This window comes from Balaenoptera ricei, chromosome 13 (assembly GCF_028023285.1).
Source record: "Balaenoptera ricei isolate mBalRic1 chromosome 13, mBalRic1.hap2, whole genome shotgun sequence".
NCBI classification, from domain to species: Eukaryota; Metazoa; Chordata; class Mammalia; order Artiodactyla; family Balaenopteridae; genus Balaenoptera; species Balaenoptera ricei.
This window is the reverse complement of record NC_082651.1, coordinates 63,758,323-63,783,601: the sequence shown is the minus strand read 5'-3', so window position 1 is coordinate 63,783,601 and position 25,279 is coordinate 63,758,323. Positions and strand designations below refer to the sequence as shown.

The window sequence follows — 25,279 nt, the reverse complement described above, 5'->3', positions numbered from 1 at the left end:
TGGACATACACAGATAAGACAAGGCATTCCAAGCTACGGAAGCAGTGTATTATCAAAGAGCTCCTCTTAGAAGAATTTCCTTAAAGTATGTCAGTTAGCAAGAGTGTAAGGGACTGGTGTGTAATTGGTGTAAAGGGACATTAGGGTGAGAGAGCGGGACTGGAACAGCAGGCCAAGAAGTGGGGGGCGTTTTCTGTAAGCAGTGTGGGGAGACTATACTGGAAGTTTAAGGTAACTGCGTTTAGACTCCTTGACAGGGATTATTGTAGCTCTGGGAGGTTTTGTCTTGGATTAAAATAACTGCTTGACCCTGAGCCTGTCCCCTGATATCCTGGGCCCTCCAGTTCCTCATCTGCCAATCAAAATGGTTAGACTTGATTGATGGGTCTCAAGCTTTTCCCACCAAGACCCTTTTAATTTTTTTCTTTCCAGTAGACTCTATTATATATTTTAAAATTCTTTTTAAAATAAAAATGACTCGGGCTTATTGTAAAAAAAATTCGCTAAATAAATAAAGTGTTTGAATAATAAATACATCCTTGTTTCCACCCCTACCCCCATGCCCACTTCCGTCCCCAGAGTTGAGCGCTGGTCACCATTTGGTGTGAATCCCATATGCTTTCTTTGTGCATTAACAAACACACATACACATGCGTGGAGCTTTCTTTTCTTATTAGTCATAGGATTCATATTTGTCAAGTTGCTCTTTTGCACTGAAAACTTTCACTTGAAGCCTTCTGCATGCCAGTACCTCATTCTTTGTATTGGCTGAATGGTTTCCACGTGTATTATTGTGAAAACTATTTTGTCTACCATATCACATTTATTAAGTACAAATTTTACCATGCTTGGGAGTTTCCTGGTGGCCTAGCAGTTAGGATTCTGGGCTTTCACTGCTGTGGCCCGGGTTCAGTCCCTGGTCAGGGAACTGCGATCCCGCAAGCTGCACGGTGTGACCAAAAAAATTAAATTAAAAATTTAAAAATGGCTAGCAGTTAATTAAAAAAAACTTACCATGCTTTATTTATCAAAGACATATATAGGCACCAATGAAATCGAGAAATTCACTGTTTTCCGAGCCAAGGCCAAAAACTTGCTGTTGATCAGGCAAAATAAAATATTAAAAATAGTTTGTGGGATTCTCTATCTTACCCCAAAGGCCAGGCTGGGGGGATTCTCTTTCCTGGCAGCAGATGAAATCTCAGGTGGATTCCCCTGCATCCCGAGTAGCTCTGATGGGATGAGGAGGAGACGTGGGTCCTGGGGCGCCTCCTCAGGGTAGTTTGGAACTTTCTACTCTTAGTCACCTCTGAGATCCTATACAGCTCAGTGCTTTGGAGGCTGGTGAAAATGAGCCGTTTGTCCTAACTTCTGTTATCCAGTGAGTGCCAGGCTTTGCACCCTCTCACTGGTGCCTCTCTGTAACCTTCTGCAATGGTATTTACTATTATCCCCATTTTCCAGATGAAGAAACTGAGACCAAGAGAGGTTAGTCACTTAGCCAAGGACCACAGTGCAGGTCTTGAACGCAGGCCTATTTGCCTCTGCTCCCAAGTTCTCATGCTGTTTGCCATTTCCTGGTGCTGTCTCCGTAGTGCTGGAGTAGAAATGAAATAATGACTGAGAAACCTGAGCTAACCGTGGTGGTGATGTTGCCACTCCTGCTTTTGCAGGTTTCATTTTGCATCTGTGAAGTATTTCCTCATCTCTTCTTCCTCTTACCTGGGTATCCACATGAGGTCATTCTTCCCTATTTATTGACAGAGACAATGAGGCACAAAAAGACTAGATGACACGCCTGACCCACCCAGCAGAGGGACTATTCCCCAGACCCAGTGACTTCCTGCATAGCATCCTTCCACGGGGCCCGGGCTCTGTGGTTCCCTGACTGTTGGATTGACAGGCCAGGTTCAAATTCAGAGGCATGGGTCCTGCTGAGTGTAGCCAACTTTTCATTGTGCCAAGTAAGGACATTAAAAAAGCCCCAAAACACAACAACAAAACCATACCATCTTCTATAACCATCACTCCATAAAAGAAAAAACAACACTGAAACACAAGACAGATGTGCTTAAGAATTAAGGGTAACGTTTTAAATAGTATAACTTTAGCTTTAGAAACATTCACCACATTGTCCTTAATTTTCTGCCAGCTTGGTGGAAGCTCTGTTGTCAACTGTCTTTGATCCACCAGGAACCACTCTGAGCTACACCCTGTCATCTTGCCCTGAAACGTGTCCTGAGCTTAGCTGCCCTTTTCCCCCTTTATAGTAGGACAGGATAATAATAATAATTACTCATGGCCTGTGTTTATCTAGCTCCTTTCTAAAGAAAAGTTCAAAGCTGTTTTCTGGACTTTGCCCTATTAATGCTCTTGGCATTGCTGTGCTGGGAGTTGAGGGGTGGCTGTTATTTTCTCACCCTCAGCAATGGGGAAAACCAGGCCAGAGCAGAGAGGAAATGTGCCTGTGGCTTGAGACCAGGGGAGCAGGGATGGCAGAGCTGTTGCTCAGCTTGAGGGACTGTGGGCCACATGCCTCTGGGGGTGTGTGATCTGTGGCCCTGGCCCAGGGTGTAGGCAACCTATTTGGGGAGACTAGCAAATCCCCTTGAAAAATTCAGTCTTTGAGAGTTAATCACTAGTCAACAGGTCAGGCATGCAGGGGCCCAGTGGGTCCACTTGGTAGAGACGTTGTAGGAGGTCAGCAGAAGGGAGCTCTCTGGTAGTCAGGGAGGCTTCTAGGAGGAGGTGGGCCTGTGCAAGGCTTCGAAGGATGGAGGAGGATCTGGATAGACCGAGGGGAAGGGAAGACTGTTCTAGATGGAGGCTTGTGTGAGCAAAGGAAGAACGTGTATTTCCAAAAACCGAAGACCAGTGAGGAAGGAGAATTTGGCTTTGCCGTGTTCCATTTCTCTTCGTTGGCTTCTGAGAGGGCAGTAGATGACGAGGAGTGGTGGACGCCTCCCCTGGGGTCACAGGTTCCCCAGACTCTGCTCTCCCTGCAGGGAATCAGGGGCAACACCTTCCTGTTGGTGACAGAGGCCGGGGTGCTGACCAGCACTGCACCTCCTGGGAGCTCCGTGGACAGAATTGATGCTGTGTGGCAGGGGTGGTGCCCAGAGCCTGGCCAAGAGGGTGGTGGGTCGTCTGAGCACAGACATGGAGGTGGAGTGGCCTCAGAAGGTGGGAGCTCTGGGCCCGTGTCCAGGGCCAGGACTCTCAGGCAGGGCTGACCACATGTCCTTGGGCTCTGAGGGAGGCCCTAAGAGTCCTTGTATGGGGTGGAGATTTGGGCGTAAGCAGCACTTGATCAAGTAGGGGAAAGAAAACCGGTTTGAATGCAGGCACTTGATTCTGATAAGATGAGGGCAGTGGCCTCATGGGCCTTCACTCTCCCCCTGTCTTCTGTCCACGCTGCTGCTGTGGCCGTCTCCCCGCAGGGGTTCTGCTGCTTTGAGTGTGGGCTTCAGCTGCCTCACCTGCAGGACTCTTTCCAAGGCCTTTTACCTAGTTATATATTTGTACATATATGCATATATAGAGGAGCCCCCCAGTTATATAAGCTTTAGGCCCCGCAAAACTTGGCTGGGCCCCTGACTGCCCACTTGTGTTAAGAACAAGTGCCTGAACTGAGTGCCAGCCTTGGGCCGAAGCTTCTGGGAGCTTCAGGAGAGAGGAGTCAGGGCCAGTCTGCAAGCTGCCCGCAGTCTAGTTGGGGGCATAAGGTACACGCACATGAAACAATTAGGGACTCGTATAAGAATGTCACTAAGAGCCACAGCATAGGCCACGGACTGCAGGTGTGCAGAGAGGGGAGCTACCCACATGTGTTTGAGGGTCGGGAACGCTTCCTGGAAGAGGAGGGGAGTTCTGAGCAGGATCGTAGGCAAACCCTCATGGCTCGGTGAGGAGAGCGTTCATTCTCAGGTCCCCGGTGGGGGTGGGGCCGGGGTCTCTGGGGCAGGACCCTGCTGACGTGGTCCTTGGCCTTTCAGCCACAGTACATGTGTGAGGCCATGCTGATCCTGGGCAAGCTGCATTACGTGGAGGGCTCGTACCGAGATGCCATCAGCATGTACGCGCGGGCCGGGATTGATGACATGTCCATGGAGAATAAGCCCCTGTATCAGATGCGGCTGCTGGCGGAGGCCTTTGTCATCAAAGGTAGGTGTGAGCACCGGCCGGGTCTCCCCAGCATTGTGCGCAGCTCGTTACACTCTGGCCCCCGTGTGCCGGGAGCGGGTGGCAGCTGCAGGGCAGCAGTGCTGTGTTGAGGGTGGGCCTGCAGGGCAGCGTTTAAGACACTTCATCCCCGGGAGTGCCCAGGCACTGACCAGCCAGGTGGATGCCAGGGTAACCAGCCACATCAGCACATGCCGGCTGACGGCAGGCGCCGGGCCGGATGTCAGGTCGGAAGACTCAGGTTCCTGCCCTGGCTCTGTCGACAGATAGTCACCTGACTGTGTGCCCTTGGGCATATAGCTCTTCACCTTTCTTGGCCTCAGTGGATTTACCTGAAAGACAGGGTCGTAATACCTGCCCTCACAGGGTTACCATGAACAAGAGGAATCAGTTGTGTAACCAGGGTGAGAAGGGCTTTAAAAGCGTGCCACCCGTCGTTAGAGTGGCACTAGTGACTGGCGTTGGCTACAGATCAGGTGCTCGATGGCACAGAGCAGCCTGGCTCTCCTCAGGTATTTGCTGGGCACCTGCAGGGAGCGGCCCAGGGAGGCAATGCTGGGATCCTGTGATGGGCAGGTCAGAGCCAGTCCCCAGGGCGAGTGATGCTGTGGTGGGGAGCCAGGCACACAGGGTCAGTGATGTAGGAAGTTCATCATGGGCGCTGTGGATGCCCACCTGGGGAAAGAGTGCCCTTGAACTGACCCTGAAGGTGTTACATGGCAGTAAAAGCCCTCCCCCAGACTTTGTGCTTCAGGCTCCTTCTTCCCTGGGTCCTTGAATCCTGGGATCACAGAGCCTGAGTGGTGGCTCTTGGTGGCAGTGAGGTCCCAGGAGCCCCTCTGTCCACACTGTTGCCAGGAATCTTGGATGTTTGATCATCTCTTTATTCCAGCACAAACCAACCCCCAGAGAAAAGTCTAGAAACACATGTGACCCTGTGGGGATTTGGTGTCTGGTATTGGTAAAGTATTTGTCACCTTCTTCTCTTATAGATGGGGACATTCTCCCATCTTATATACAGGGAAACTGAGGCCCAGAGAGGGGATGTACCTTACCTGGAGTTACCCAGAGATTTATGGTGGATCCAGGATTGGAACCTCCACTCTCTGACATTGGCCTTGGACTATGAGTCCCCACTCCCACGCCTCTGTGTCCTTTGGGTCCTGGGAGATTGACTATGACATCTGTGCAGGGCACAGCCTCCTTTAACCATGGCCGATGGGGCTTCTTGAGAGCTGTTTGTCCACCTGTGGGTCCCTGGGTCCCTTTCCCCATTGAGAGACTGTTCACACAATCCCAGGAAATCTGCTGAGATCTTCCCCCAAACAGACCTGGTGCCAGCCTGTGGGAGGCAGGTGCCCATCTGGGACAGTCCAGTGTGTGGGGTCTTCTCCCTTTGCTCTGTCATACCCTGCTCTGTGCCCCCGGTACAGGCTGGTCTTGGGGGTGATCTTCATTTGGCATTTGGGTCTTTCTGGCCTCTTGGAAACCACTTATGCCATGGACTCCTGAACCTAACACCCTTTCTTAGGGCTCCTTTCCGGCACTTTTTCCTGTAGACCTGGCTCGGTACCTACTGCTTCCTGTCTCCTGCTCTCTACTCTTTCCAGCACGCCTCCAGCTTCTTGGGGGAACACAGGCCCGGTGGTCACAGGTGCTGCAGGGGAGGTAAGGAGCTGGGTGTCCCTGGCGTGGGCTGCTTCCCTGCCCCCCACTGACTGCGCTAGGCTTCCCACTTGCTTGCCTCCTCTCTGCCCGTCCTCCCTGTCCTGTCGCAATGCCTGCGCCCTGCTGCTCAGCATGCTGAGGTTCATCTGACCCTGTGTGTGCTGGAGACTGTGCACGTGGCCTCCAGGGTGTGCATGGTGTTGATTTTCCTGGGTTTGGCGGTACCTGGTGCGGCTCCCAATGCAGAGAGTAGGGGATGGGGATGGCTGGTCATTGGTCCTGACTTCATTTATGAGCATGGGGCTTGTCTTAGTCTGCTAGGTTGCCATAACAAAATATCATAGACTGGGTGGCTTAAACAATAGGAATTTATTTCTCACAGTTCTAGAGGCTGGGAAATCCAAGATCCATGTACCAGCAGTGTTGGTGTCTGGTGAGGGCTCTCTCCTTGGGTTGCAGATGGCCGCCTTCTTGCTATGTCCTCACGTGACCTTTCCTCCATGGGTGCTCATGGAGAGATCCTTCTCTCTTTGCCTTCTTATAAAGCCACTAATCCCATCATGAAGTCCCCACCCTCATGACCTCATCTAACCCTAATTACCTTCCAAAGGCACCACCTCCAAATACCATCACATTTCGGGTTAAAGCTACAACATATGAATTTGAGGGGACACAGACATTCAGGCCATAAGAAGAATGGTGGCAGCAGCATGCCACAGAGTTCACAGAATAATAATATATATTTATTAAACATTCCATGCCAGGTATGCCCTCATTCAATCCACACAGTAACCCCCCCTCCCTGAGTAGATGTTCTCTTCATTCCCATGTTATAGCCCAGGAGTTACGAGTAGAGAGGTGAAGGGACTCTTGTGGATTTCACTGGAATTGGCAGAGCCAGGATTTGAACCCAGGCAGCCAGAGCTTGTAAACACCCCTTGATGGTGCTGCTCAGAATTCTAGACTGAAAGGAAACATAGAAATTATCTAGGTCAATTCTCAGGTTACAGATGAGAAAACTGAGGCTGGTGAAAGTGAAGTGTCAGTTAGTTTGTGTGTGAACCAGAATGCCCTGCCACCAGGCTGCCTCTTTTCAGGCTCTGTCAGATGCCAGGCGGCCTCCTGCGGGAGCCTGATATGCCCTCTCCCCAGCACTCGGCCTGGCTAGGCCATTACATCTCAGCTCATTTATCATCTTGCATTGTATTCTGCTCCATGGTTCCACTTGGTACCTTCCAGTGGGGCAGGGAGTTGAGCTCTCAGGCACACCTGGTTGGCGGGAGGAGGGCGGGGCAGTGTGTCATGGTGGGAGGGGCCTGAGCAGGCAGGCCTGGAGGCTCAGTGGGGGTGTGTGTATGGGGGTCTCAAGAGCAGGCTCTGGGTCTCTTCACCCACAAAAGACATACTCAGTGCACCTGCTTTCCCCTTCAGAGCAGAGACACTTGGCAGGATGTCCTCTGGCGGGTCACTCACAAGGACGTGGCCTTGCTCTGAAGTCGGGGGGACATGGATTAGACCAGAAGATGCTTTCTGATTCCCGGGGAAGGCTTCAGACACTGTCCCAGGAGCTTGAGAGAAGGGGGCAGTTGAAGCAGTCGTGGGTTTCTCTTGCTTGAAGTGCAGAAACATGATGTGCACATATGTATATATTGCTTGGTGGGAGGTGGGTGATATGTGACCCTCCAACGTCTCCAAGGGGAAAAAGGTTATTGTCCTTGTCAAGTTTGTTTAGAAACAATATGAACACCACAGATTTTTCACTAAGATAGAAAAATAAAATAGCTTCACTTCCCTGTCTGAGCGAACTGTCCCCCAACATCACAGCTGGGCTCAGACTGACCTGGTCCTGCCAGGAGCGGAGGCCTGGATTTTAGGGCCTCATGTTGGCCCCCGGGAGGTGGGCTGGGCCCTGTTGGGGCCTCTGGCTTTGGAGGAAGAACTCCCTCTCCGCAGGTCCTGCTTCTAGCCCCTCCTGGCTGCCAGGTTAATGGGTCTGGCCTGCCCTGTGGCCAGCTGCTCCCAAGTCACCTGCCGGCCCTGGCAGGGCTGAGGGCCCTTCCCCTGCCTAGCACAATCCCCCATTTGGTCCCTCCTCCCCCAGTGTTCCAAGCTCCTCTGGTATACCTGACTTCGATGGTATACCCAGAAACTTGAGGCGTGGACCCTTCCCCTCTGGAACCTGAGCGTATGATTGTCGGGGGCGGGGACATGGTAAGGGTGCAGGATTATCACATGTGCACCACCCAGGAGTCTAGAAATGTAGACTCTCAGGCCCCTCACCAGATGTATTGAATCAGAATTTACATTTTAACAGCATTCCCAGGTGACGTGTATGCACCTTACAGCTTGAGAAACACTGCCCTGGAACTCTTGTTTAATAAATATTGATATTTGTTGGCTGGTGGGTTAACTTTCAGTTGATCTCTGTAGAATGGGAGGGAGTTGTTATATGCCCACTGTATAGATGGGGAAACTGAGACTTGCCCACGATCGTGCAGCCTGTGAATAGCAGAGCTTGGTCTGGTGGCCAGTGGTTGTCTCCCAAGCCTGAGTCCTGCCTATGACAGAGGACCCCTCCAGAGGGGTTACCTCCAAGATGCATTCGCACAGACAGAGGAGGGTATGGGACGTCCAGGAGCCCTGAGAAAGGAGAGGTAGGTTCCGGGCACTTACTGCAGAGCCTGGGGGCTGGCCAGGATGGATGATGCCTTTGGGCACTGTCATTCTGCCCCTGAGGGTAGCCCAGAGGGGGCCCTAAGTGGGCCTTGGGGACATGGGGGACTCTAGCAAGGTTAGACCCACAGCAGGGTTCTTTGGGGGGTCCTGGAGGAATCAGGCCTTTCCCAGGCCGCAGCCTTAGCTCCCGATGGGGTCCGGTTTTCCTGCCCCTTCCAGCACTACCTTCAGCAGGAGCAGAGAACTCCCAACTCCGATTGTCTGATTTGATTCTCAGCCGTCTCTGTTTTTGTCCACAGGCAAAAAGGGCCTGTTTGCAAAGCTGTGTCATTCCGAACGGCTGCCGGGAGTGCAGCTTGCCCCTTTCTGTAGGCCTTACTGTGGGCCCCAACACAGGCTAATTACCCTGAAATGTTCTACCAGATATCCTAAAGCTCCAGCCTTCATGGCCCAAGGTCTCGCCTCAAGACAAAATAGGCTGCATTTCAACTGGCATTGCTGCCGCCTTGTATCTGGAATTCCAGTTTCTTAGCTGAGAAATGGCAAAATCCTCACTCCCATACCTGACCTCAGCTCAGCCAGTCCTGCACTTCAGGAATTGTTCCTCTGACATCATGCTTCTAGGGATTGGTTTCTGTATAATCAGACCTACGGTTGTAATGACAAAAACGCAACCCCAACTAGCTGGAAAAGCAACAACCAAAAGGGGGAGGGACTGAAGATGTATGGGCCTATGTAACTAGTAGGTCGTTGGGGGCAGATAGCATCAAACATAGCTGGATCCAGGGACTCCACGTGTTGTGGTCCTTCTCAACAGCTCCAGGTTTACGTGGTCCTGCAGCCTAAACTCACAACCTCAGGAGGAGAGAATGCCTTGGGGAAGGTTCTCATTGACCTGGTTTGGTCTCATGCCCACCCTGGAACCAATTTCAGTGACCAGCATTTAGGTGGCTGGTTTGGTGCCCGTAGTGGGATTTCCCCACTTAAATCTTGTGGACTGAGTTGGAAGAATGGTTCCTCAAAGGAAAATCAGGGTGCTGTTACCAAAGTAGGTGAAAGGTATGGAGGGCAGAACCCCAGAGCTCAGGCAGAATTGACTCTGCTCGGGTTACACCAGTAGTGACCAGGTGAGGATTTGAACTTGGCTCTCTCTGATTCTGGCTTTGGGGCTCGTCCCTAATGCCCAGGGAGTACTTGTTTGACTGACACACTCTGTTCCAGAGAGGGAAGTGAGTGAGACCCAGCTAGCTGTGGGGCCTTCCCATGTGAGCTGGGAGGTGAGGCTGAACCTTAGGAGGAATCAGCTGCAGATGAGTGGAAGAGGTGCCTTCCAGGTAAAGGAAAAATCCAGAGAGAGGCCCCTGGGAAATGGAGGTGGCTTGTTTGGAGTGGGGTGTTGTCATACCTTTTTGGAGCTAAGAGAGGTTGTGCATGGGAGGACTGGGAAATGAGGGGGCATTGAGAGCCCAGCAGGAAGGCTCAGGGTCCCCCTTTTGCTGGTGTTCCAGAACTTTGGCCTTAGGTAGCCATACCATGAAGTGTGGCCCAGCCTGTTTCCCGTAAAGTCAGCTCACCTGTTGGTCAACACGCTGTCTGGGTCCATCTGGAGCGGAGCGCTCTGGGCCCTAGACTAGGCAAAGCCGTTGTAGATCCAGGTGACAAACTGTCCTCTTTTCTGTTGGTTTGAGTCCTAAGGGGTAGCCCCAGCTATGATGGATGTGCAGGATGCTTCAGGGACTGTTCTTTCAACATGTCAAGCCTCACCCAGTTCAGCCCCCAAAAGCGCCCGTGTCATTGTTCACCTCTCAGAGGGCCGTTCTGTGGCAAACGGCTTCTTTCTCTCCTCCGGCCTGTGTTGCTTCCCTTTCTCTGGCGCTCGCTCAATGTGGTGATGATGTGGAGAATGACCCCCCCATTTCTCCAGCCATGAGTCCTGCCCTGAGCCCTAAAGACCTAGTCGTTGCTGCCTAATTTGGGGCTTGTTGTGTCTGTGGGCCCCTTGAAAACCAGCGCTGCCCTGTGTTTCAGCCTAGCAAACCCCTTTGCCCCTTGTTCACAGCCCAGCACCAGCGAGGCCACTCTGGGCAGGCTTGCCTGCTGGCTGACCGATAGAAGACCTGCCTAGCTATGAAGGAAAATACCCCCGGTTCACCCAAAATACGGCAGTGAGATGCTAAATTGTGAAGGTTCTGTGAAAAGTAAAAATGTAAAAAACATTAGGCAGCTGTGAGAATTATGATCTGCAAATTCTCTTCTCCTCACCCCTCAAGATTTTTTTTTTTTCTTTTTTTCTGTTCTTTCAGCCTCTGAAACCCCCAGCTCCTCTGCTCTCACCTGGGATTTTATGGCTTTAGTAAAACTTTCAAAACTAAAAGAACACCGGGCTGCTCCTAGGGCAGGACATGGTGGGATATTGGTTTGGGTTTTTTTTTAAGTCCTGGTATGGCAGGAATTAACTGTTTATTTTGGCTTCCTTCTCAAAGGGGCGTGGGCCGTCTGCCTTGTGGGGAAGCAGGTCAGCACTTTTGGTGCTGCTGCCCTGGCCCCAGACTGTGGTCCACGGAGTGAGAGGCTGGCCTCCGGATGGAGAGGAATGAGCAGATGAGGGTGTCTTGGAAGGAGGCTGGGTGTGTTAATTGTGTGCTTACCAAGCCTTCATTGAGGTTCTGCCTGGGCTGCGAGATACGAAACAGGGCAGGAGGGTAAGTGGACTCATGGAGGGAGACCATGGGGAGTTGGAGTGCTTTCCCTGCATCTTCTCCTGGCAGGCCTTTCCTCCATCGTCGAAGATCACCCCAGAGAGTAGTCGGTGGAGGTGTGGAGTATGGACAGGGTTTTGAGGGGTGTATTTGAGAAACCAGCACCGACACTAGGGCCCATCCCTGCCAGGTTAGACAGCTATAATTCAGCCATTGGATACACATGTGAAAGGCAGGCCCCCGTGCGCTGGCCAGAAGCCTGAGATGTGGGAACCCCTGGTGGGTTACCGAGGGTAAGGAAAGACGCATGGAGTCTGGGCCGAGAGAACGGACGGTGTTGAAGCCAGAAGACCTGGATCTAGTTGGCACTTTGAGCTGAGGGGTGTTGGAAGGAATATCTTCTCCCTGAATTAGATTTCTCGTTTGTCATTCTAGGGAAAGGCTAAACCCCTACATAAGAGGTCATTTTGAGCATCACTTGAAACGTTTTCTGAGAGCGTACTTTCTGTTCTTCAGAAGATCCATCTAATTTAATTTTCACACCTACCCTATGAGGTGGGCATTGTTAGTGATCTTATTTTGTCTTTGGGGAAACTGAGACTAAGATCTCTCTAAACATTTTTAGGTATATCCTTCCAGTCTTTTTTCCTATAAGTTTTTATGTTTTAAATGAAAATAAGTTCATACTTATATGAATATATTTTCATATATTTTATACGCTTGTTTTTTAAAGTTAGTAAGTGTAGATCAGGGCCCGAGGAGAGAATGGTTGGTTTTAAAGTTAATATTTTAAAGTTAAATTTTAACTTTTTTTTTAAAGTTAATAAAGTTAATATTTTATGAAATAGTTTCTAGTATACATCTACATCACTACATAAAGTAGCTTTATAGCATTTCATTGTAAGAATCTATTGTAGTTTAGCAAACTTGTCTCCTGTTATTGAACCTGTAGGTTAAATCTCATTTTTTTTTTTTTTTTTTTTTTGCCATTATAAACAATACTGCACTGGATATCCTTGAAGCTCAAATTTTGCATTTTTTGCGTACATTATTTTTTTAAGGATAAATTTCTAGAAGTAGAGTTACTGGATTGAAATGTGTACACTTTTCAGAAACTTTGATACAAGGAGTCAAATTGTCTGCTTTTTTTTTTTCAATTGGTAAAATGTAACATAAAATTTAACATCTTAACCATTAAGAATTTTTTTAGCTGCAGTGAAATACACATAACAAAAGTTATTATCCTAAAAATTTTTAAGTGTACAGTTCAGTAGTGTTAAGTACATTCATGTTGTTGTGCAACCAATCTCCAGAACACTTTATCTTGCAAAATTGAAACTCTGCACCCAGTAAACAGTTTTCCATTCTCCTCCCCCAGCCCCTGGCAGTCACCATTCTATTTTCTGTCTCTATGAGTTTGACTACTCTAGGTACCTCACAGAAGTGGAATCATACAGACTTTGTCTTTTGTGACTGGTTTATTTCACTTAGCATAATGTCCTTAAGGTTCATCCATGTTGTTGCATATGGCAGGATTTCCTTCTTTTTTAAGGCTGAATAATATTCCATTGTGTGTATATACTACAATTTTTTTTTTTAAATAATGGTTTCTTCTTTTTTTTTTTTGGTTGCATTGGGTCTTCGTTGCTGCGCGCGGGCTTTCTCTAGTTGCGGCGAGCTGGGGCTACTCTTCGTTGTGGTGAGCAGGCTTCTCATTGTGGTGGCTTCTCTTGTTGTGGAGCACAGGCTCTAGGCATGTGGGCTCAGTAGTTGCAGCTCGCGGGCTCTAGAGTGCAGGCTCAGTAGTTGTGGTGCACAGGCTTAGTTGCTCCGCAGCATGTGGGATCTTCCCAGACCAGGGAATTGAACCCATGTCCCTTGCATTGGCAGGTGGATTCTTAACCACCGTGCCACGAGGGAAGTCCTATCCTACATTTTCTTTATCTATTCATCCATCAATGGACACTTGGGTTGCTTCTACCTTTTTGCTGCTGTGAATAATGCTGCTATGATCATGGGTGTAGTACAGATATCTCTTCTAGACCCTCTTTTCAATTCTTTTGCATATATACCCAGAAGTAGAGTTGTTGGATCATATGGTAATTCTGTTTTTAATCTTCTGAGGAATGGCCAGACTGTTTTCCACAGCAGCTGTACCATTCTATATTCCCACAGTTGCCCACTTTTGAGTGTGATTTATAAGGGTTCTTCCCAACCTGGCCTTGAGGCTTCCTCCCTGAAGGCTGAAGCAATGACTTGCATTTCTTCCTCCCCCACATCCTCCACCCCCACAGGGCCTACGCCTCTCGGTTGCCCTGTGCTTTTGGACCAGCTGGGTAGGCAGGAGGGAGGGGGTCCACCCATCTGGAAAGTTCCATTACAGGGAAGGCATTGTGCTCTCCATCTCCGCATCCAGGGCCCAGGGCTCCAAGGGCGGGGCTTCTTGGAAGGGCTGCTGTTTGGGATGTGATGAGTCACTGAGACCGATGAGGCCCGGACCAGCCTGGGTGTTGAGCTGTGCCAGGGTCAGTTTGCCTCCAAACCGGAAGTTCAAAGTCAATGAAAAAGCAAGCGCTCCTCTTGAAAGGGGACCTCCCCTGGCTCGCAGGACTGGGTGTTTTCACATAAAGGCCCCGCTGCCAGTGGGAATCAGGAGGCAGTGCCCGTGCTTCCTGGCAGCCTCTGGCTTCCTGCCCGCTCAACAGGGCTGGGATCCACTGGGATCCTTTGGGGGCGGGCTCAGAAGCAGCCCGTCTCCATCTTGGACCTAGTGTTGTGGTCTGGCCACTTGTGCAGAAACACACAGGGCAGAAGATGAAGGAACCCGAGGGTTGGAATCCCCGGTAGGTTTCCCATCAGATGTTTGTGACAGGAAAATGGCTCGTCATATGACTCAAAGAGCAAATATAAGGCGAAGAAGCCTCTTTTTTTTTTTTTTATAAATTTATTTATTTTTGGCTGCTACTCTTCGTTGTGGTGCACGGGCTTCTCATTGCAGTGGCTTCTCTTGTTGCAGAGCACAGGCTCTAGGCGCACAGGCTTCAGTAGTTGTGGCATGTGGGCTTCAGTAGTTGTGGCTCATGGACTCTAGAGCACAGGCTCAGTAGTTGTGGCGCACGGGCCTAGTTGCTCCACGGCATGTGGGATCTTCCCGGACCAGGGCTTGAACCCGTGTCCCCTGCATTGGCAGGCGGACAGAGAAGCCTCTTTCTATGGGCAGAGCTGGGTGACTGGACCGTGACCCTCACTAGGAAGAGCCGTCGCCGGCTCCAGGAAGCTTTTTGGTCCGCTGTATGTTAGAAGTTTTTTCACAGACCACTACCTCAGTGACTGGAGCCCCTTTACTTTGATCTTCATTAGTTCTCTGGAATCATAATTGCTTCCTTTCAAAAAGGAATATATTTATTATTTTTAGATATATTTTTACACAGTACATAGATCTTAAGTGTGTAATTTGATGAGTTTATCAAGTATAGATACCCGTGTAACCAACACCGCAATAAAGACAAAGAACATTTCCATCACCCCAGAAAATGCCCTCAGGTCCTTTGCCAACTGATCCCCTCCCCAAACCCACCCCAGGCAATGACTGGTTGGTTTCTGTTAATATAGGTTATAATTTTGCCCTTGTTTTGAATGTCATATAACGGAAATCATATGGCCTGTACTTTTTGATATCTAACTTCTTCTGCACAATATAAGTTCTGAGAGATTCACCCGTGTTGTATGTATCAAGAGTGTGTCCTTTTCTTTATTTCTGAGTAGTATTCCATTGTATAAATATGCCACGGTTTGTTTATGAATTCCGCAAGAACCGTTCTTTAGATGGAGAGGGAGAAACCCCACCGGCCTCTACACTCGGCATGAGTGAATGTGTGTGTTCCCCTGTGTGTCCATCCACTCACTAAGCACCAGGCCTTGCTCTCGCTGGGTGCAAAGATCAACCAGAAATGGGCAGAGAGGATGGTCACAATGTAGGGGAAAGGCATACGCAGAGGAGGCGCAGCTAAAACGTCCTGCTGGCTCTGAAGTCGGGAGGAGACTTAAGAAGCCTTCGGAGAAGAGGTGGTTTGCTGTGAGCTTTCAAGGAGGATGGGATTTAGAATTCTCAGAGAAGCCTGGTGGAGAGGCCCCTGCTGGGCGCAGAAGGAACAAACGGAGCGCGGGGAATGTGGCGGCCCCACAGACAGACACTGCTGAATTCACCGCTTTGCCGTGGTCAGCCCACCGGAGGCTTGGGACTGGCAGCCTGAACCTGGTCCATCCCAGTCCTGGGCCCACAGGTGGGGCAGGAGGGAACCCAGCCAGCAGCACGTCTCTGGGGGGGTGGGGAGGAGCCCAAGGATGTGTTAAAACAGACCCTCTCTGTGTCTTCTGGAGTTGGCTGTGCCCTCCTGCCATTTCCACTTGGCTTCCAGACCAGGCCCTGAACAGTTTCTGTGTCCCACTGTCCTGTAGGGTACACGGGGCCCATGGGTCTGGAGAGGAGTGGCTGGGCCAGCGCCGGCAGTGAGCAGGGGGGACCAGCCTTCTCCTGCCTTCTTGCCACGTCTTCTCCAGTGCGCCCCTGTTCCTCCTCCCCCTTAGTCCCTTCCTGGTCATGAGTCATTTGGCAGGAGGCATGTTGACACTTGGTGACCCGGGTAACTGAGTCTTTGTGTTGAGCAAGGGCCTTCACGGTCTGTGCCCACCTTTCCCCAGGCCGAGGCATCCCGACCTTTGGACCCATTCACACCCCAGTCTGGCAGAGGGCAAGGTCACTGAAACCATATGAGTCGGGAATCTAGCCAAGAACAGCAGTATTTCTTTACCTTGTGTTTGTAGAGTACTTTGTACTTTGTCAGACACCATCAGGCTTGTCGTTTCTTCAGCCAGCCAGTGCTTGCTGAGTGCCTCCTGTGTGCCAGGTTATAGAAAGGTGAACGTGTTAAGGTTGATGCCTTTAAGGAGCCTATAGTCTGGCTGAGCAAACACGTGAACAAATAAGTATAACAAAATGGTGGGGCAGGAATACGTAAAGTGTAGATCAGGGCCCGAGGAGAGAATGGTTGGTTATACCAGGGTGTATCAGGGGGGCTCCATAGAGGAGGGGGCACTCAGTGGCAGAAGGTGAGCTGTAATTTTGGGTGGCCTCTGGGGGGTGGGGTGGAGGGCACATTCCAGGCAAGAGGAGCGACCTGAGCACAGTCAGCATTCGGGAGCAGGAGGCCGGGTGTGGATGCAGTAAGTATGGTGTCGTAGTCAGCTCAGGCTGCTAGAACAGAGCACCACAGATTGGGTGGCTTATACCCAACAGACACTTATTTCTCACAGTCCTGGAGGCTGGAAGTCTGAGATCAAGGCACCAGCATGGTCAGGTTCTGGTGAGAGCCCTCTTTCAGGTTGCAGGCTGCCAACTTCTTGCTGTGTGCTCACATGATGGAAGGGGCTCTCTGGGGTCTCTTTTATAAGGACACTAATCCCTATCATGAGGGCTCCACCCTCAGGACATAATCACCTCCCCAAGGCCCCGCCTCCTAATACCATCACCTTGGGCATTAGGTTTTCAACATAAGACTTTATGACTTTCAAGGGGACACAAACATTTGATCTATAACATGATGAGAGACAAGGCTAGGGAGGTGACAGGGATGGATCTTGGAGGGCATGGTATGTAATGTCAGGAGTTTGGACCTCACCCTGTAGCAGTGGGGACCCCAGTGGAGGGTTTTAAGCAGTGGAGTTTTAGAAGGATCACCCTGGGATCCTTGAGCAGGGTGGATGAGAGTGAGACTGGAGGCAGGGAGGCTAGCTAGGAGGCCAAGGTGGTCATCCACTCAAGAGATAAAGCCTAAAATAAGGAGATGAGAGAAGGGAAGGGGAGGGGAGGCTTGAAATGTTAAGGGCTTGGTCATCGGTTGGATATTGGGGCCAAAGGGCAGGAGAGAGTTGAGGATTCTTTTCTTGGACCTTCCTTCAGTCACTTCATCTTGAGTACCTACGACATATAAAGTACTGTGTGGGCACAAAGATGAGAAAGATCTGGGTTCTGCCCACCGAGAACCGCAGTCTAGGACAGTGCTCTCTAGTCAGGACTGTGAGTTGCACGTGACAGCAACACAATTTAAGGGGACTTTGACCCCACCCCTTCCTGAGAAAATGGGGGAAAGGGTTTATTGGTGCATATACTGGAAAGTTTCAGGGGGTAGTGCTTCAGGCAAGGTGTTAAAACAGTGTCTTTAGGAATCTGCCCTTTTCCATCAAGTCTCATCTCTGTTCTGTGTAGACTTCGTTTGTTTTTTTTTCATGACTAAGAGTTTATTCAATCTTTTTCCTGTCTCAAAAAAAAAAAGCAAAAGACAAAAAACCCAGACATAAATATAGTTGTTTCCCTTTACAGCTTTCCCTTCTTGGTTTCTTATAGTTTCGGGTTTTTTTCTTTTTTTGCTTTAGAGCTATGCTTTTATATTTAAAATTTTTTCAATTTTGGTAAAAAACACAAAGCATAAAATATACCACTTTAACCATTTTCAAGTGTACAATCATGTTAATGACATTCACGTTATGCAGCTTCATTTTAAGGCAGCCTTTCCCTAACATTTCCAGGCTGGCCTCTTAACAGCTTAACAAGCCCAGTGGAAGGGGTAAGAATTCTGGGATTGGGTCTTCTCGGCCCAGACCAGGCCACGTGCACACCCTTAGCCAATCACTGTGGCCCTGATGATGGGTCAGCCTGGATCACGTGCCTGCCTTTGAGGTGGGGCGGGGTCTTGGCCCTGTGAACCACAGGGGCTGAGCGAGGCTGCACGATGGGTGCTCAAAGGGAAGGAGAGGTGCTGCTGTGGAAAGAATGGGAGATGGATGCCAGGGACGCAAAAACAGCAAATTCCACTGCAGGCACATAGGACCCAAGCGCCTGACTTAGGTGAGGTAGAAGCTGTTTGGTTCCACGGGAGGGGTGCATATAAATGCTGTGTAATCAAGTCATCTACCACATGCTAGGGACTGTGGCAGTCCAAACAGGCTCATTTTGCCCCCATTGAACTACTGGGGGAGAGAAGAGCTAGATGTAAATAACTACTCCATGATGTAAACATGGTGAGTGCCTGGGGAGGGGTCTCTTCTAGCAACTGGGAGGAGGGGTCAGGATTGCTTGCAGCAGGCACTGCCTGAAAGGCCAGGCAGGAGTTGGGCATGGGGGTGCCACCAGTGTGGTTCCCCACGTGGGCATGGGTGCCTGCTGTCCACTGCTTGATCCCAGCCGCTGCTAATACCATCCTTGCTTTAGCCCCCTCCTTCCCCTCCCAGGACCTCCGCCTCCCACTGGCTGCTCCAGAGTCTCCTCGGATGAGCCCACCCTGGGCCCCTGGGAGGGGCCTGGAATTGGGCCCCCCTCCCCACTGCCGAGAAGGGCAGGTCCGAGGTGCTCCCCTCCTCCCGCAGGCCTCTCCCTGGAACGCCTACCCAACTCCATCGCTTCCCGCCACCGCCTGACCGAGAGGGAGGAGGAAGTGATCACCTGTTTCGAGAGGGCCTCCTGGATCGCTCAGGTGTTCCTGCAGGAATTGGAGAAGGTGAGCTGGAAATAATAGCCCCATGGTCATCACTGCCCTCTATTGAGCACCTGTATCTATTGCAACCCCCCTCACCCCACTAAACCCGTAGGTCCCGCTTGTGCAAATTAGAAAAGAGGACCCTCCACCTGCCCTGAAGATGCTCTGCTTTATCCATTGGAAAACTCACTGTAGTATCCTGATTCTATAAGCATGAGACTCTCTACTGCCAGAAAAGAGTTTTAATAAACAGAAGAGTCCACGCCACCTGCGAGCGGCTGGGAACCTCCTTGGTGAGCTCAGCTTGTACGACCAAAAATGTGACAGCCCTGTTGTGTTCATTAACTTGTTTACCCCTCACAGCAGCTCTCTGAAGTGGGTATTACATTCATCCCTGTTTAACACATGAGGTTTAGAGAGATTAAGTCATTTGCCCACCACTCTTCCCTTGGAAGGGTACAGTCAGGCCGGTCCTTGTAGACACTCTTTCCAGCTCTCAGGTGCTCCGGAAGCTCCCTACTGGACCCTTTAGGGAGGAGGAGGCCCATTCTTAAAGCCTTGCAGAGGCTGGCAGAGCTGGCCACAGGGTTCTGGAAATTCTCAGGCCTACTTATCTCCCAGCTTCTGCTTCGGGGGGCCTGAACCAACTGTCAACAGGACAGCAGTTCCAGGTGTTAGCAGCATACTGTGATGTTACCCCAGTTCTTCCCTTCTGGGGACTCCTGGTTTAATGGGGGGGGGGTACAAGCAGCCATATTCAACAAAGATACTTACAGTTACTGCATCCCTGTTTTCATGTCAGGCACTACTTTGAGTACTTTACAGTTGTTCTCTAATTTAACCTTCAAATAGTAACCAACTGCAACAGGTTAGGATTGTTATTCCCATTTTGTAGGTGAGGAAACTCAGGTGTGGAGAGTTAAATAGCTTCCCGGAGCTCAGACAGTCCATAAGTGGCATTGGCAGGGTTTGGACCCTGTATGACTTGTGACTTTGGGGTGGTGCTTAAGCCTTCTGTTTAGTAGATGTTTAGTAGATGCTAGATGGCAGGCTCTATGGCAGAGGAGATTTAGGATTGGCATCCAGACAGAGGAGGTGGGCACGAGCTGAGAGACTCAGCACCTAGGAGATATTTGAACCTCACCTACTTTGGCAAATGCCGAAATATCAACCCAGCACCTGTTTTTGTGACGGGCTATTTTGGAGGCGTCCTCCTCAGGCCAGGTCAGCTCCCATGGAGCAGGATTCTCAGCCTCAGGACTTCTGACGTTTGGGGCCAGATAATTCTTCATTGTGGGGCTGCCCTGTGTAGAATGTCCAGCAGCACTCCCGGCCTCTACCTGTGGGCTGCCAGCAGCCAACCCCCCTCCAACTGTGACAACCAAAAGTGTCTCCAGATATTGCCAAATGTCTCAGGGGCAAAATTGCCCCCCTGTCGAGAGTCACCGTCCTAAAGTCCCTCTGCTTGGCCGGACTTCAGCGGGAAAGAAGTGATTGGGCAGCTGAGCAGAAACAGGACTCGAGTGTACTCCCTGGCAGAGGTCCACGTGGAGACTTGAGTTGACCTCTGCCAAGGTCACATGCAATGTTTCAGGAGCTCTTCATGTTTGAATTACATATAGTTTGGAGGAAGCTTTCATGAAAAAGTGAAAGTCACCCATTCAGTCAGAAGCCTGGGTTTTGGACTCTTAAAAGGGGATTAAGGTGACGAGCTGGAATGGTGTCCAGGGCTGGAACCAGCGCCCCAGGGACACGGGGTGGACAAATGGGCCCCGATAGCTGGTTATCTCGGGTCGAGGGAGGGCAGGCCATAGAACCCTGTGCACCCGGTGCGCTGCAAAGCTGGACGTCCCTCCTAAGACCCAGCGCCAACCTCTGAGGAACTAAGAATCTCTCTAAAACGTATTTCAGTTTCTGAAACATAAGGTGGATGGCTCGTTGATTTTTTTTTTCCCCTCATATCAGAGAGGGAGGTGGCACAGTGAAGGCAGGCCCATCTCGGTGGGGCTGGGTGACCCTCTCTGAGCTGAGGCTTAAGCGACAGCTCAGTTAATAACAATTGTTCCTCAGCTTTCCCACGAACCGGGGGTCAGCTGTTGGGCTGTTCTGAGGTTACATGGTTATGTGACAGGGACAGTGCAGTGTCTGGTGTCTGGTAGGCACTCGAGTGTTGAAAGAATGCACCAATAAGTAGTAGAAAGAGCCTGGAATGTGTAGCTGGCCAGACTTGAGTTTGCGGTCCAGGCCCAGGCCAGCTTTGTGTCCTCGGGCACTTTCTGAGCCTCAATTTCCTCATCTATAAGGTGCGGATAAAACCAGCCTTGTGGGCCTGTTATGGGCATCCAGCATTTGCACGGGGAGAGTGCTTCAGACCTATTTTGAATTAAAGCACGTTAGGTTGAGTTTGGTCTGAGTATTGCCCTACGTGCCCCTGTGGTGGCTGGGGGCTTGGGTGGCGATGGGGCCGTCACCTCTGCCTGGGCTGACCCTGGCCCTGGCCTCTCGGCCTCGGAACTTGCAGACAGCGGCTCTCTCTGTGTTCCCCTTCCCAGATCACAAGTAACACCACATCCCGGCACCTGAAAGTATCTCACCCGGTCGACTACGAGCTCACCTACTTCCTGGAAGCTGCACTCCAGAGCGCTTACGTGACAAACCTGAAGAAGGGGTAGGTCGCTGGCAGCTGAGCGGGACCCGGACATTTCTTTCAGGCCTGGGAGCTGCTGACATTGGTCAGGCCTCCCTCTTCTCTGGGCTGTGTGTGTGCGGACTCCCTGGAGAGGACGATGGGGGCTGGCTTGTTCCCGTCTTGTCAGACTGAGCTTGCCCAGGCCCTCGGGGGAAGGGCCGAGCTTCAGGAAGCTGCTGAAGCAATAAAGCCTGCACATGTTGGGGGTGGTCATCTTTAGAAGGGGGAGTTCTGGGAGCCCGATGATGGTGTGGGAAGAGTGAAGGACAGTGAGCTGGGCGGTCTGGAGGTGGTCACTGTCGCCTGAAGTGTCAGCTAAAGTCATTTTGCTTCTCTGAGCCTCATTCTCCCCAAAATTTAATGGAAAAGGCGATTCCTGATTATTCCAACTTTCAAGGGGCTGTGAGATCCGAGGGGAAGTGTGGTGGAAGTAAAGGCCTGGCATCATTTTGGGGGTGCGACTGCCCTGCTGGTGAGGTGGCAGGAAGCTCGTTCTCCTGTGCATTGACTGGAGGGTCCTGGGACCCAAGAACATGGTGCCCAGAACCCCTTTCTTAGTCTTTTGCTTGTTGGGGTTAAGCAAGGCACCCTCCCTCTGTGAAGAGTCTGGTGGATGCTTCCATCTGGGCGGGAGGGGCTGGTGGTGTTTCGTGGGTGCATTGGGTGGTGGTGGAGATGGAGAGAGAAGCAACAGGACCAGGAGGGTGTGTTGCTGGCAACCGTAGCTCTCCGGCGGTTCTGCGGGGCTGAATGCCTCCACCAGGCTGGAGACTAGCAGGTGGGGGCCTGGGTTTCCCGTGCCTCATCGGCTCCCTTCATCATTACTACCCTTTGCAGACACTGTGGGCTGGGGCCGTGAGGCCATCCGGGCGAGCGGAGGGACTCACGTGTGCCGAGTGCAGCCAGTCACCGTGGAGGCTGGGCACACGTCTCGCCCCTCTCGAGCCTCCCAGGTGGAGGTGGGCCAGCCACACAGGTGTTCCCTCCTCCCCACAGGTGAGGAAATGGAGGGTCAGGATCACAGAGCTTTCTTTGCTCTGACTGGCTAGAGTCCTTTGAAGCCCCTATTTTGTTTTTGGTATGATTTATTTTGTTAAATTTCCCTTTATTCATCCTTTTCATTTAACATTTTTTGGAATAGATGATTCTAGCACAGGATACCAAATTAAAAAGGTACAGAAGACTAGACAATAAAAAGTTTCCCTTCCATCTGCATCCCCTGCCTCCTGGTTCCTCTGTAGGCAGTGTTCCTAGGCTCCTGTATCATTCCATGATAGTTAGCAGCATACACAAGCGATTATACGCACATATTATTTTCTTCCTTTTTTAAATGCATATTCTCCCCTTTGCCTTTTTTCATTCAAAATATATCTCTTGGAGATGGTTCCACATCAGAGCTGCCTTTTCTTTGCACTGCTGCATAGTGTTTGTAGTATCGTATAGTACAGATCTCCTACAATTTGTTTACTCAGTTCCCAGCCGAGGAACAGATAGGTCACTTCCAGACTTGGGCTCTTTTCAGCGTATGCCAGAGTCCAGAACAGAACCATACCTATGCATTGTTTCAGTGGGAATCCGTCTGTAGGGTGGATTCCGAGACAGGAAAGTTCTGGGTCAGAAGGTACGAACGCTGGTCATTTGGGTAGAGGTTGCCAACTTGGGCCTCAGAGAGGTTGTTTCAGTTTCTGTGCCATCAAGATGTGGGAGAGAGGCTGCTTTGTAAGCCCTCACAACATAGTGCAAGCTTTTTTTTTTAAGTTTTTATTGAAATATAGCTGATCTACAGTGTTGTGTTAGTTTCAGGTATACAGCAAAGTGATTCAGTCATACATGTATGTGTATGTGTGTGTGTATATATATATGTCCTTTTTTAGATTCTTTTCTATTATAGGTTATTACGAGATATTGAGTGTAGTTCCCTGTGTTATACAGTAGGTCCTTGTTGTTTAGCTATTTTATATATAGTAGCGTGTATCTGCTAATCCCAAACTCCTAGTTTATCCCTGCCCCACCTTCCCCCTTTGGTAACCATAGGTTTGTTTTCTGTGTCTGTGAGTCTATTTCTGTTTTATAAATAATTCCTTTGTATCATTTTTTTAGATTCCACATATAAATGATATCATATGATATTTGTCTTTGACTTACTTCACTTAATATGATAATCTCTAGGTCCATCCATGTTGCTGCAAATGGCATTATTTCATTCTTTTTTATGGCTGAATAGTATTCCATTGTGTATATATGCCACATCTTCTTTATCCATTCATCTGTCGATGGACATTTAGGTTGTTTCCACATCTTGGCTATTGTAAATAACGCTTCAATGACCATTGGGGTGCGTGTATCTGTCTGAATTATAGTTTTCTCCAGACACATGCCCAGGAGTGGAATCACTGGATCATATGGTAACTCTATTTCTAGTTTTTTAAAGAGCTTTCATACTGTTCTCCATAGTGGCTGTACCAGTTTACATTCCTTCCAACAGTGTAGGAGGATTAGTGCAAGCTTTTTGATGTTTTATTAAGCTTGATTGGTGAAATATGCTATCTCAGCATCATTATTGTTGGCAGGGGAGATGATATTTATCTATTCACTTTTCCAGTGTTGGTACTTGGAAGGTAATTACTTCTTTTGTTTTTTAAAATAATTTCTGTTGAAGTATATTTGATTTATAATGTTGGCAGTTTCAGGTGTACAGGAAAGTGATTCGGTTATATATATACATATATGTATATATGTATACATACATATATATATATCCTTTTTCAGATCCTTTTCCGTTATAGGTTATTACAAGTGATTGGGTATATAGGTCCCTGTGCTATACAGTAGGTCCTTATTGGTTCAGCGTCATTTTAAATTTGCACTTTTCTTAGGAGTGAGGTTCATTAGATTTTTATGTTTTAATTGTTTGCACCTTTAAAAATGCATAATTTATTTTTAAAAAATTTTAATTGAAGTATAGTTGATTTACAATGTTTTAGTTTCAGGGGTACAGCAAAGTGATTCAGATATATATATATGTGTATTCTTTTTCAGGTTCTTTTCCCCTTATAGGTTAATACAGAATATTGAGTATAGTTTCCTGTGCTATACAGTAGGTCCTTGTTGGTTATCTATTTTATATATAGTAGTGTGTATATTTTAGTCCCAAACTCCTAATTTATCCCTCCCTCCCCAAAATGCATAATTCATTGATCCCTCCCTCCCTCCTAGTTTATGTAAGTAATATAATTATAATGTTTATGGTGGAAAACTTGGAAAATACATAAAAATATAAAACAGGCAAATTTAAAAATCACATATTCAATCTTTAGATCAGGGACTGGCAGATTATGACCTTCTGGCCAGTCACCTGCTTTTGTGAAGTTTTTTGGAACACAGCTTGCTGTTGGTTTAGGTATCTTCTATATCTATGGCTGCTTTAGAGCAACAACTGCAGAGTTATATGACTCCAAGCCTAAAATGTTTACTGTCTGGCTCTTTACAGAAAAAAACTTGCTGGCCCCGTATTCTAGGTAATCACTATTAACATTTTTTTAAAATAAATTTATTTATTTTTTATTTTGGCGTTGGGTCTTTGTTGCTGCATGCAGGCATTCTCCAGTTGTGCTGAGCAGGGGCTACTCTTCGTTGTGGTGCGCGGGCTTCTCATAGCAGTGGCTTCTCTTGTTTCTGAGCACAGGCTCTAGGCGTGTGGGCTTCAGTAGTTGTGGCACGTGGGCTCAGTAGTTGTGGCTCGCGGGCTCTAGAGCGCAGGCTCGGTAGTTGTGGCGCACGGGCTTAGTTGCTCCGCGGCATGTGGGATCCTCCCAGACCAGGGGTCGAACCCG

General features: G+C 49.4%; 1 protein-coding gene across 1 annotated transcript in view; it reads left to right on the top strand.

Moving 5' to 3' along the window:
* Window positions 1–25,279, top strand: part of TTC7A (tetratricopeptide repeat domain 7A) — a 130,888-nt gene that overhangs the window by 23,685 nt on the left and 81,924 nt on the right. The window contains exons 3-5 of the mRNA XM_059943405.1: window positions 3,996–4,164; window positions 18,648–18,778; window positions 21,310–21,425. Of these exons, the coding sequence (XP_059799388.1) occupies window positions 3,996–4,164; window positions 18,648–18,778; window positions 21,310–21,425 (416 nt within the window). The remainder of the gene's footprint in view (window positions 1–3,995; window positions 4,165–18,647; window positions 18,779–21,309; window positions 21,426–25,279) is intronic.